Genomic DNA, 14,137 nt, shown 5'->3' with positions numbered 1-14,137 from the left:
GAACTGAACTTTAGTTACACTCTGGCCGTAATTCAACGGCATATGAGGTACATTGTAAAAATATAATTAAATAAATAAATGACAAGATGGCACATTCATCATAATAATGTACATCAGATAAAACAAGTGTATATCTATGGGTTCATACTTGCATTTGAAGGCATACATTGCATATACAAATAAAATTAATTATTAATCATCGGCTATCGGATGTCAAACATTTGGTAATTTTGATATCTAGAATTAGAGAGGAAACCCGCTACATTTTCCCATTAGTAGCAATGGATCTTTTATATGCACCATCCCACAGGCAGGATAACACATACCACGACCTTTGATATACCAGTCGTGGTGCACTGGTTGGAACGAGAAATAGCCCACCAACAGGGATCGATCTCAAACCAACTGCGCATCAAGCGAGCGCTGTACCACTGGGCTACGTCCCGCCCCTATATATGTATATAATACACACACCAACAAGTCAAAGACAGTTCAGTAATGCTCTGCATTTCGACAATTCACGAAAAAAAAGAAGAAGAAGAATTAGTACAAGGGCACAGAAAAAGCGGGGAGAAAGGATAAAAAGGAGGAAAGAATAGTTTTATATCCAAATGATAGGCGTTTCAAAGGTCTAAGATAAGTATACTTGTAATTGTGTTATTTGACGAAGTACAATGGGTTTGAAAAAAATTGAGGAGAAATAACGCCTTTAAATGACTAAAGTTGTAAATTATCCCCTTTACTCGTACTTGTGAACTGGTCTTCTCTCTTTCTTGACAATATGAAATTTTCAATAATTGTATAATTTATTATATTTACAACTTCAATAAAATTTAGAGATTTTATTTTTGTTTGTATTTAATGTTAATATGCTTCATTGTTTCATTCAGAAAGGAGACTCTTTCACTGATGTCTACACTATTTTTGATAGTAATTATATAATTTTACATTGATGGTGATGATCATGTAACTTAGTTTGACACCCATTAGCCGATACGTTTGTTTTTGTTGTTGGTTTTTGGTGTTGGGATTTCGGTACACATTCATTTATTCATACGTTGGGAGTAGATTTATCTATCAATCAGTCCATCCATCGACATATCTATATATCCATCCATCCATCCAATCCTATCCTATCCTATCCTATCCTATCCTATCCTCCCTCTCTCTCTCTCTCTCTGCTCTCTCTCTCTCTCTCTCTCTCTCTCTCTCTCTCTCTCTCTCTCTCTCTCTCTCTCTCTCTCTCTCTCTCTCTCTCTCTCTCTCTCTCGTGTGTGTGTGTGTGGTATATATAGCCGATCATTAATATATATTAATATATCAATAATATATCGTCAGACAAACGAACGAATCACTGAGGTACATCGCGCTCCTGTCGGCAGATGTTCATCACTAGGCCTAGATTTCCTTATTTGCCGCACGGTCGCGGAACAATGGACCGCGGGGGCCATGCTCCACCTCCCACTAATAATGTGCTCAGAAATCTGTATGACCTAAAATACCACGTAGGGCCATTGATGTAAACAGTCGTGGAGCAATGGATGGGGAAACAAATTAATCAGTTGAGAACAATTGATCATGCGATCCGTGGCACCTCAGTTGCCGGAACGGGACGTAGCCCAGTGATAAGGCGCTCTCTTGATGCGCGGTCGGTCTAGGATTGACTCCCGTCGGTAAGCCCATTGGGCTATTGCTCGTTCAAGCCAGTGCACCACGACTAATGTATCGAAGGCCATGGTATGAACTACCCTGACTGTGGCATGGGGAAATATCCTTTTCTACTGGAAAAATATAACAGCTTTCCTTTCTGAGACTGTATGTTAAATTAAAAAATGTCTGACACCCAATAGCCGATGATTAATATATCAATGTGCTCTAGTGGTGTCGGTAAACAAACACAAAAACAATAGCCGATTATCAATAAATCAATGTCTCTAGTGGTGTCGTTAAACAAAACAGAGCCACATCACGTATCTCAATCATAAGCGTACGAGACAGGAGCGGGGGAGGGGGAATAATATTCGGGCAAAATGCATGAGACTTTATTACCTTGCATTTTGGGATCGATCCCCGGTGGGCCCATTGAGCTATTTCTCGCTCCAGCCAGTGCACCACGACTGGTACATCAAAGACCGTGGTGTGTGCTATCCTGTCTATGGGATGGTCCATATAAAGATCCCTTGCTGCTAATCGAAAAGAGTAGCCCATGAAGTGGCGACAGCGGGTTTCCTCCCTCAATATCTGTGTGGTCCTTAACCATATGTCCGACGCCATATAACCGTAAATAAAATGTGTTGAGTCTGTCGTTAAATAAACAATTTCCTTCCTTCCTTTGTTGTAATACATGTACATGTAAAAATGCGCAGTGATTCTTTTGCAACCCTATATAACTGTTTGGTAGTAATGTTAATACGAATAAATGTTGTTATCCAGATTTGGGCATTTTCGTTTAATTCTGGCAAAAAACCCCAGCCTGCAACAACATAAACAACAGCAACAACATACACAATAACAGAAAAAAATATGCAGCAACAAAACAGTTATAACAATTAGATTTACATTATATATTATATGTATTATTTACATCTTTTTGAAAAACAACACCACCAAAATATTTCCGGATAATTGTTCAAACACTTGAATTATACGTGCCGAGGGCTATACAATGTGTGGCGCCAAAAAGCGTCCTACGGTTCCGTGTGATAATAGAGAGACAGATGCCGCGGTTTGACTGACGTGCCGGCACTCGGTGTCAGCTATTCCAATTTAGAAAGATCTCCCTTCCAACCGAACACAGATGATCCCAGGCAGCTATTACCCTTGGTGGTGGCTTTCAAATTAATCTCTTTCAATGGCGGGGGCGGGATTGAGTGCTCGCTTGAGGTGCTTACGTCGCAGGATCGAACCACCTCAGTGGATCCATCCAACTGATTGAGTATTTTTTTCTCGTTCCAAGCAGTGCATCACAACTGGTCAAAGGCCGTTGTATGTGCTTTCCTGTCTGTGGGGAAAATGTATGTAAAAGATCCATTGCTGTATTATAAAAATGTTGCGGGATTCCTCTAATGACTACGTTACCAAATGTTACCAAATGTTTGACATCTAATAGCCGATGATTAATTAATCAGTGTGCTCTAGTGGTGTCGTTAAACAAAACAAACGTTTTTCTTTATCTTTCAATGGCGTGCAGCCTCTCTGGTATGTAGTATACGTAGTGAAACTGTCAACCATCAGCTTCAAGGCTGATAGATGCTGGGATCGTGTACCTGTACCGGCTTTAACCCACAGCGAAGGGAAATGAAACGAAACGGATATTTGTTTAATCATCGGCTGTTGCATGCACTCTTTAGTGGAGAGGCGGGACGTAGCTCAGTGGTACATCGGTCGCCTGATCGGTCGCCTGATAGGATCGGTACCCGTCGGTGGACCCATTGTGTTATTTCTCGTTCCAGCCAGTGCTCCACAACTGGTATATCAAAGGCCGTGGTATGTACTATCCTGTCTGTGGGATGGTGCATATAGAAGATCCATTGCTTCTACTCGAAAAGAGTAGCTCATGAAGTGGCGACAGCGGGTTTCTTCTCTCTATATCTGTGTAGTCCTTAACCATATGTCTGACGCAATATGACCGTAAGTAAAATGTGTTGAGTGCGTCGTTAAATAAAACATTTCCTTCCTTCTTTGTTAATTCTGACATGCAATCTTTAGTGGAAACCCCTACAAAAATGTCCATTGACAGCAGGGGGTATTTGATTATCTTCGCAAGCCACGATTCCATTCTGTAGTAGTTATACGGAGCGGTACCTTGGCTAACTAAAATGGTTTACATGCACTTTCCTACGGACAAGACAGCATAATTATGCTACGCCCTTTTATAAACCAGTCATATAACCGAAACTGCCTGGAAGTGTGTGTGTGTGTTGTGTATGTATGTGTGTGTGTGCGTGCATGCGTGTGCCTGTGTGTATATGTGTGGGGGGTCAGCCGTAAAATGGGTCCGCAGAGCGCGTTCGATTCTACATATACAATATATGCGCCTCAGGTGAGCGCTCAGTTTTAATAAATGGTTTGGTGAACCTTAGACAATGAAATAACCAATGATGGATTTGAAACTCTCTCTCTCTCTCTCTCTCTCTCTCTCTCTCTCTCTCTCCGTGTCTCTTGTTATCTTCTCTCTGTCTCTCTGTCTCCCTCCTCCATTCTCTCTCTCTGCCTTCTGTCTCTCTCGCTCTCTCTGTTATCTCTCTCTCTCTCTCTCTCTCTCTCTCTCTCTCTCTCTCTCTCTCTCTCTCTCTCTCTCTCTCTCTCTCTCTCTCTCTGGCTGCTCTCTCTCTCTCTCTGCGATTGTGTGTGTGCGTGCGTGCCCTTGTGTGTGTGTGTGTGTGTGTGTGTGTGTGTGTGTGTGTTTGTGTGTGTTCCTGTATGTGTGTGTTGGCGAAGTTATGTGTCCCCAACAAGAACACAAACTCTCTCCCATGTTTGTCAAGCAGGCTGGATTTGGCCCGAAAGAAACGAAACTGCCCAAATCTGAATAACAGCGTTTATTCATATTTGCATATAACTACCAAACAGCTGTATATTAAGATTCCAATCTAATCACTACATATTTGTACATGGATTACAACTAATTTTTGTCAGAAGAATTCATGGTGAAAAGTATTCGGACTTCTCTTCTTGCGCGAATGTCTCCTGTCCGTTTTGCCCGAATGTGAACATTTGTTCCAGTGCTGGAAGGGGTGAGATGGAGTGTTGTGGTGGTGGTGGTGGGTGTGTGGGGGTGGGGGTGACAGTTGCCCCCTCCCATTGTCTCGTATGCTTATTCCGAGGATGTCTCAATCGGCAGATTTATGAAACTAATCAGTTCACGAATCTATCGACATCTCCACACAGCCCCTCCTCAAAATTGTTGGTCTATCATACACATAAGGTGTAGCCTAATGATTATGATGCACCCAAAGCAACTCAGGTTTCTCACATTCCACTTTTAGATTCAATTGAAAGCGTATTTTTACGATTAACACGACTAAAATGTAAGAGGAAATATGTGTTTTATATAAATATTACCAAATGTTTGACATCCAATGGGCGATGATTAATAAATCAATATGCTCTAGTGGACACCACAAACAAAACAAAGTTTATTAACACAGATGGAGAGAGAGAGAGAGAGAGAGAGAGAGAGAGAGAGAGAGAGAGAGAGAGAGAGAGAGAGAGAGAGATAGGAGAGAGAGAGAGAGAGAGAGAGGAGAGAGGGGGGGGAGGGAGGGAGCGACAGGGAGATAGAGAGACAGTCAGAGAGAGAAACAAACACACATACAGAAACAGAGAGAGAGAGAGAGAGAGAGAGAGAGAGAGAGAGAGAGAGAGAGAGAGAGAGGGAGGGAGCGACAGGGAGATAGAGAGACAATCAGAGAGAAACAAACACACATACAGAGAGAGAGAGAGAGAGAGAGAGAGAGAGAGAGAGAGAGAGAGAGAGAGAGAGAGATGGGAAGGGAGGGAATCCATATACATTTTGTTCTCTCGATATAATAGTCTAAGACTCTTCCCCTGGATCCGGGACTGTTAATTCAACTACCTTAAAAACGAAAGCTGTTTAATGTTTTACAATCTCGTGCCACAGCAGCAAATGATGATAACAGACAAGTTAAAAACAGAAAGAAAGAAAAGAAGGAAAGAAACAAACAAACAAAAACATCCGAAACTATGGCCTAAATACTGTTATTTAAAATGGGATCCCAAGCTGATTAAGATCAGTCTTCATGCACGTGTCTTCTATGCTTATTATCCGCCTTTTCTGTGAACCCGTACGTCCTTTTCTCGACCCATCGGTGTCCTTAGTGAAACGGCAGTCAATCATATTTGCCAATGACAATATATGCTTAAGAACAAATTCGACACTTTGATCCAATGTTATTAAAATAGGCTATTTTAATAGCCATCCAATACAACCTACCAAGTCTGTCCTGCTCGTCCACACAACAGATCCGAGGCTAAAGCACGTGCCTTCAGTGCATGTTGAATAATCCACCATTGATCTCCAGACTTCTATATCAAAAAGAAAATCAATGCAGGGGCAATGTCGGTCAAAATCCCCAAATATCAATATATCGATGCCGTGAACATAACGGCATGCACGACAATAGTCTGTCTGCAGACATGCCCACTGTTTGCATACCGCGATCAGGCAATTAAAAAAAGGCGAGGATATTCCGCGAGGAAACCAGTATTCTCCATCACAGAGCCAGTCAGATATTGGCTCTATCACTATTGGCTCGCAGACGAGTCTGAACACTAGCAGACGATAACTAACGCCAGCTGTGTCTTCTGCTTTTTTCCCCCGAAGCATCGAGTAACCCGGATGTTAGTTCCTGCCATTCGTATGTGCTGATCAAAGATGGATGCAAGGGCTTGCTTCGGTTTTCTTCTTCCTCTAGTCCTGTGGATATCTCTTCTCGTCGAAAAAGGTAGGTGTTGGTTTCTAGATATTTGCGTCCTCGCGATGCGTCGTTGGTGTTGTCTCCATTCATAATAAATATCGTAGATGTCATTTCTCGTCCGCTCGGCTGTTTGCTTGCTAGCGATCGGTTTCCAATGTAATCAAAACGCAAGACTTGAGAGATGAGCTATTCGATCCGTGTATGCAATTCCAGGATTAACCAAAACAACGTGGAATAAATGTCAACGGGCTGCTATTTGCTTAACTCTCAGAGTATTGACGTTTGAGTGCTAAATATCTAAACCGTCAAACACAATAAAAAGATAAATAAAAAAAATAACAAAATAATAAAAAATAAAAAATGAATAAAAAAGACAAAAATAATTCGATCGAATGTCCTCTTAAAAAAGCCATTCGAATTAACAAAATTATGTTAATAATAAACCTAGCTACATTTTACCACTGAATAAAGTAACTATATAAATCCAGAAGGTTGATCTACATTCTATGTTGGGTAGTTAAAATATTACTTGCAGAGGGTGGGGGGAGGGTGACATGAGGAGGATTTTGGTCCAGGTCCGACATTGTTATCCGACAGGAGACTGAATTGTGTATTGTCAGTTTGATGTTTGTTTAGTTTAATGACACCGCTAGAGCACAATGATTTATTGATCATCGGCTACTGGATGCCAAACATTTGGTAATTCTGACATATAGTCTTAGAGAGGAAACCCGGTACATTTTTCTATTGGATGGATGGATGGAAATGTTTAACGTGCACATTCAGAGCAAGCTGTTGTAGCAAGGAATCTTTTATATGCACCATCCCATAGACAGGATCACACATACCACGGCCTTTGATATACCAGTCGTGGTGCACTGGCTGAAACGAGAAATAACCCAACGGGCCCGCCGACGGGGATCGATCCTAGACCGACCGCGCAACAAGCGAACGCTTTACCACTGGACTACGTCCCGCACTGTATTCTCAGAATACTAGTGTATGTTTAACCCTATAGTATGAAGGAAGGAAGAAAATGTTTTATTTAACGACACACTCAGCACATTTTATTTACGGTTATATGGCGTCAGACATATGGTAAAGGACCACACAGATATTGAGAGAGGAAACCCGCTATCGGTTTTTTCCATGGATTACTCTTTTCGATTAGCAGCAAGGGATCGTTTATATGCACCATCCCACAGATACATACCACGGCCTTTGATATACTAATCGGTACACTGGCTGGAACGAGAAATAGCCCAATGGGCCCACCGACGCGAATCGATCCCAGACCGACCGCGCATCGAGCGGGCGATTTACCACTAGGGTACGTCCCGCCCCCTAGTCGCATGGCGTCCCCAATAGCTGTGTTTAGGAACTACAGTAAGAAATCATTACCAGCTCGGTGTGATTATAAGAACGATATATTCGATCTCCTGCTGGAAATCGTTAGTAAATGTCGTCATTGCATGTCATTACTTTAGATTGCAACGTAAGACACCACCACCACCACCCATCCCCAAGTTATCAGTAATATGGAGGTTTATGAAAATCAACAGCCGCACCCCCCCCCCCTCGCAAAACAACAACAAAACATCCCCCCCCCCCCCCCCCACACACACACAAAACAAACCCACTCCATGAATACAAACAATTACCAGTATTACCAGTAATTCCACTGTCTAATGTTTTTTCTGACACCCATCAGCCGATGCGTATTTTTGTGCTGGGGTGTCGTTAAATATTCATTCATTCACTGTCTACCTGTCAACACTAGCGACGCTTGGCCATATTAATTTAATTTCATCTATTCACTGTATAGCAGTATTGTGCTATTTTTAGAACGTTTGTACTGTACGGAGAATTAAATCCACAGTCGTAGATTCCTGACACACAATTACTGGAAACGACGCGTTGTCGTATAGGGAATTAAAACCATAGTTCTAGATTTCTGACTAACTATACTGACATAAACAAAATAAGGGACCACACAAACAGTTAAAGCAAATACTAGTAGTGACGGCAGGGAGGCAAATCCCTCAGTCCATAGTGTGAGGAACTCACCATGTTACTTGTTATCAGTTCCACACTATTGTCATTCATTTCCACACTATTGTCATTCATTTCCACACTATTGTCATTCATTTCCACATTAGAGCCCAGTGGTAAAGCGCTTGTCTGAGACAGATCCCTGTCGGTGGGTCCATTTGGCTGTTTCTCGTTCCAACCAGTGCACCGCGACTGACATACTAAAAGCCGTGGTATGCGCTGTTGTATCTGTGGGATGTTGCATATAAAAGATACCTTGCTATTAATGAAAACAATGTAGCGGGCTTCCTCTCTAAAACTACTAGTATTAGGCAAAATTACCAAATGTTTGACATCCAATAGCCGATGATTAATAAATGAATGTGCTCTAGTGGTGTTGTTAAACAAAACAAAATTTAACTTACTCATTTCCACATTATAATTATTATGAAATAAAGACAAAAGAACGCAAGTAGTGACTTAAATTTCGTCTATTGTTCCACGTGGGGTTTTCTCTATCAGTACACTGTTGCTGCGTGAAGTATTTAAACCATTGTTAAAGACCTTTGAAGACCCCCGCCCGCTACTGACCCTGGTCGGACTGATTTTGCAATCTTGCACATGTCAAGCGCGTGTGGTCCCCTCTCCCACCTCCACCCCACCCCAACCCTTTCCTGTCCTTAACGAAGGGGCCGGCATAAATCGACAGGCGTGCGCTACAACAGCTTGCTCTGAATGTGCATGTAAAAACCTATGACTATGACTATGACTATGATTATTACTATGACTATACTATGAAGAAACACACTGTTACTGTACGGGAATACACCCAATAGCCAATGTATTTGTGTGTGTGTGTGCTGAGGTGTTGTTAAACATCCATTCATTCATTCTGTAAGGGAAATAAAACAAACCAAACCAAACATAACAGAAGTTCCAGATTTCCGAGACAACGCACTGTGGCCGTAAAGGGAATTAAAACTATACAGCTTTAGGTTCCATAAAAAGAAAACAAAAACCCAACGCGCTGTGCCCGAATAGCGAATTAAAACCATTGTTCTAGAAATGATTTCATTAACAATTTTCGCAAACTCATTTTTGATTAATTATCATAGCACACGCACTCGGTAATACAACGCCAATTAATTAAACATCAATTATTAAAATAATTTTGTTGTCGCACAAATTTGTAGCCGAGGCGACGAAAATAGTTCATCATGGAATACGCTGTCATCAATGGACGGTATTAAGGTGATCATTGCATGGGCGGATCCAGGAAATATTTTTAGGGGGGGACCAAAAAAGAAGGGCACATTGACTCGTCAAAAGGGCACCTTACTACAAGTTTTGATATTTACAATTAATATGAATTCCTACAGTTCTACGTCATAATATACTAGCAATAATGAAGTAAATTGGCGTCACTCGCGTTAGAACCTCAATGGGGCCCCATTGAGACTCAATAACACAGACACATATCTGCAAGCTTGCGCATGTACACGAAAATCTTGATTTCATTTATCTACAATATAATTATTGTTTACTTAAAAAAAAAAAAAATCTACAAACAAAAAGGGCACTTGGACATTTTGAGGGCACTTGAACCATTTTTGGGGGGGACGCGTCCCCCTGGCCCCCCCCCCCCCTTGGATCCGCCCATGCATTGATTGGATATGATGTCCACATTAAAGTAACATTTCTTACCCACATCTCACCGTATTATGTAATGCAAAATACAAATATAATTGATGTGTTATCAACGCTTACGGTCAAATGCCTTGTTACCAGTTGGAACAAACGGGTCTTCCGCCATGTTTTGTAATAAGGCCTCATCATTACGGAGATCGTTAGTGTAGGCGGCCCATGTTTGTTGCTAGCAGCAAATTAATACATTACAAACGCAACGTAAATTAACGAAGGCTGCTGAAGGTTATCGAAGAATGGCGTGTCACAGAAAGAAAATTAATGTGGATTATCAGATTCTACGTTAAATGGTCAAATGATTAAAACGAAACATATTTTCGAGATTGCTGTTTTAAGGTACTATCCTCCCCTCTCCATCATACAACATCCTTTTAACTAATCTAAAATAAAAAAAATAAAAAAATAAAATCACTTTACAAAATCTCTTAACCATGTTTAATATGTACGTCTGAACACGCAAACAGTTTTTCTATACTCGGCATTTCGTAAAGGCTAACACCAATGTTTTTTTGTGACATAAATTGAAGATTGCAGCCAAAATTAATCACGAAATGGCGTGTTACGGGAAGAAAGAGATGGACGATGTATTCCGAATGTTTAAATATTAGGACTATACATGAGAGTGTTTTTAAATGTTAATATCCAGCATTCTTCCTCAACAACAAGAAGGGGTCAGGTATAATATGTAACATATGAACACACATTTATCTGTTTGTATGGAAAATATGAAACAGGAAGGAAGAAAATGTTTTATTTAACGACGCACTCAACACATTTTACTTACGGTTATATGGCGTCGGACATATGGTTAAGGACCAAACAGATATTGAGAGGAAACCCGCTGTCGCCACTTCATGGGTTACTCTTTTCGATTAGCAGCAAGGAATCTTTTATATGCGCCATCACACAGACAGGATAACACATACCACGGTCTTTGATATACCAGTCGTGGTGCACTGGCTGGATGAAACCAGAAGGTCACCTGTATTGTATATATTCCATAATGGATGGCTAACAAATTTCCTCAGATTCTAGGCCTTTGGCAGAAACCATTTTTTGAAGAAATAATGTATACTGTGGATCCATTATTTGACCCCCCCCCCCCCCCCCCCCCCCCCGCCTGTTACCGACACCGGTCGGCCTGCCTGCTGGTGCTTTCTTGCTGGTACTCCCTTCTCTCACCCACAACAAACCTTTCCTGTCCTGCCCATGACAGGCGTGCGCTAAAACTGCTTGCTCTGAATGTGCATGTTAATCCCTATACCATACCATGCCATACCATGCCATGCCATACCATACCATTATTTAAAGATTCGCTTGCTTATCCCACCTTTGACTTTTGGCTAAGGAGGCGATGACCATTGTTCTTAGTCGTATTTTCTGTTGGTCTAAAGAACACCTGAGCGACTATTTGTCAGACTCACTGAATTCTGTTTGGGTGAGACTAACGTATAGATTTATTTGTTACCACATTATGTCAATGGTGCTCTATAGATGACCGGTAGATCGGGTGTATTGTAAAATAATCATAACCCCTGTCTGTGAATGCTTATGATTTACTGTTGCTTAACACCGAACAGACTTCGCCTGTAAAAGGAAATGAGGGATATTGGGTAGTAGAACTCGTAATCCACCATTGCAAAAAAGAAGGTTTCTTTTTTGTTGTTAGCATCCGTCCTTCTAGTCTCTCTTCAGATCATGGTACCGACGAATGATACTCAAGATGGGGTTTTCGAATAGAAACCATGTCAGTATGTACTAGTATGTCATCTTTAATAATAATAATATAGTACGCGTGGCCATTTTAACCGTTTCCGACCATTCTGACCGCTTCTCATCTTTTGATTTGTACTGCCGACAACCTTCTTTGTATTTAACCTATGCTGCTCTTCACAAGGACATTGTTGCTGTCAGGTCCAGTCGACTACCATACACACATCGTTCTGGATATTGCGTGACGAAAATGAATTCCATAAATACAACCGTAACGGAAGCCGCCATCCTTGTCACATAATATAGAAGAGACTATATACACGACAGCCGGTTAAAGAGGGCTGGCTATATACACGGCTGTGATATTTGTTTTGGTGGGGAAGCCCAGTGTAAGGTCATAACATGCCATCTAAATTTCCCGGTTTATATCTAGTATTTAAAAAAAACAACAAAAAAACAACAAAAACAACAACAACAAACCCATTCTCAAATCAAAATTAAGAACTGGAATAAGAGTTTCGGACCCTTTGCTTGCTCAGTTACAACAACAACAACAACAACAAAAAAAAGAGGATAAAAGTACCATCTGTTAGCGTTGCAAATCACCCGATATGTTTATATGATAAAGATGAGAATTCCCACCTCGTCGAATAACCAAAACCCCCAACTAAGCAGTATCTGAAAGCGAGCTGCTGTTAAACGATGTTTACGATGGACTCCCAGTTTGAACATAGCGATATTCATTTGCATTAATATTTAAGACGTATTACTTCCTGGTGATTCCGCTAATGGAAATCGATGCTCTCCGACATGACTTGGTCCCAGGTCTGGTGCCTGGCGCGTTATTAGTTTTTACAGGTCACACGGTTTAGACCAGCGACCCATTACATAACGAGCAGACAAATCAACAATAATGAGCTGCAGCTTAACGCCCGCGCGCGCCACAATCGAAGATCAGCGATTTATAGATTATAGAAATTGTAAATTTCGGTAAGTCTGCCCATATCGTTGGATATTTAATGGTTGAGTGGTGGAGTGGTGGAGGTGGGGCGGGGGGAGGGGGAGGAGACATGCGCACATAAAATGCACGAACGGGCGAGGTTAAATTCGGTGGTAAAATGTTCATCAGCCTAATGTCCTGACTTACTCTAAAATAGGGATTTTGGGTAAGATATTCAAAAGCCACTGAATTTAAATTTAATACAGTAATAACAAAAAAAAGAAGGTTTGATTGATGGACCCCCGTGCCCCCTTCGCTACGCCACTTTCAGAAAGATATCCGCCATTTTCATATGTCATTGTTAAATTACAATTTTTAGAATGCTTATTTAACGCATTCATTGTATTCATGGGCGTTGGAAATGAGCCGGGGGAAGTGCTGAAAATAATGCCCCCCCCCCCCCCCCCCCCCCCCCCCCAGAATGTGACTTAATATATTACTGGCGTCTGCTGATGCCTTTGAGACGTACCATTATAGTCGATCTCTCATAGCCTACTGCTAAAACAAATTTCTACAAATGATAGTAGTGATAGTATGGACTCCAATTCTACTCTGTATGAAATTTATTGCAACAGTAAGAGACCTTGACCTGAGAAAAAATATAGGGGAGTGATACATTGCTCCCTTAACGTAGATTATGGAGAGCCATATAAGATATTACCATACTGACATGACATAAATTATTCACATTGTACGGGGAGCTAATAATTAAACTTGAACTAGTCTCAGGGGAGTGATGGGAAGCAAGAGTGATAGCTTCATTGGCCTCGGTGCCGCAGTGGTTAAGCCATCGGACTACAGGCTGGTAGGAATATGGTTCGCAGCCCGGTACCAGCTCCAACCCAGAGCGACTTCTTAAGGGCTCAGTGGGTAGGTGTAAAGCCACTACGCCCACTTCTCTCTTACTAACCACTAATCAACTAGCAAATAGTTTTTTCTTTTAAAAATGTGTTTTATTTGTTGTTGGATTTGTAAAATAGCACATCTGGCATTTTAATCTGTCTAAAAGTATAGCCGTTCCGGTAGTTCTGGACTCGCCCTTCCACCGTATGATTAAAAGGGCTTTCAAAAAGTCATGGTTAGTCATTTCTTTCCCCTCGCTGTTGCCATGACACTGTTCGTTCGTGATCGAAGCGTGGTGGTACATTCAATTCTTTTAAAGTAACTCGTCCACAGGCCGCGAGCCTTCATCACCAAAAGGCAAAACCGATTTAGCATTTATTGATTTAGCGTAAAACTACGGGCGGCC

At 41.4% G+C, this 14,137-nt stretch overlaps 1 protein-coding gene across 1 annotated transcript in view; it reads left to right on the top strand.

Moving 5' to 3' along the window:
- Positions 1-5,446: 5,446 nt before the first annotated feature.
- The window catches only part of LOC121379393, a 64,415-nt gene continuing 55,724 nt past the window's right edge, over positions 5,447-14,137 (top strand). Inside the window, exon 1 of the mRNA XM_041507989.1 lies at positions 5,447-6,467. Coding sequence (XP_041363923.1) covers positions 6,398-6,467 — 70 coding nt within the window. The 5' untranslated portion in view covers positions 5,447-6,397. The remainder of the gene's footprint in view (positions 6,468-14,137) is intronic.

This window comes from Gigantopelta aegis, chromosome 8 (genome assembly GCF_016097555.1).
Source record: "Gigantopelta aegis isolate Gae_Host chromosome 8, Gae_host_genome, whole genome shotgun sequence".
Classification (NCBI taxonomy): Eukaryota; Metazoa; Mollusca; class Gastropoda; order Neomphalida; family Peltospiridae; genus Gigantopelta; species Gigantopelta aegis.
Note: the sequence above shows the minus strand (reverse complement) of the source record. Positions and strands in the feature narration are given on the sequence as shown.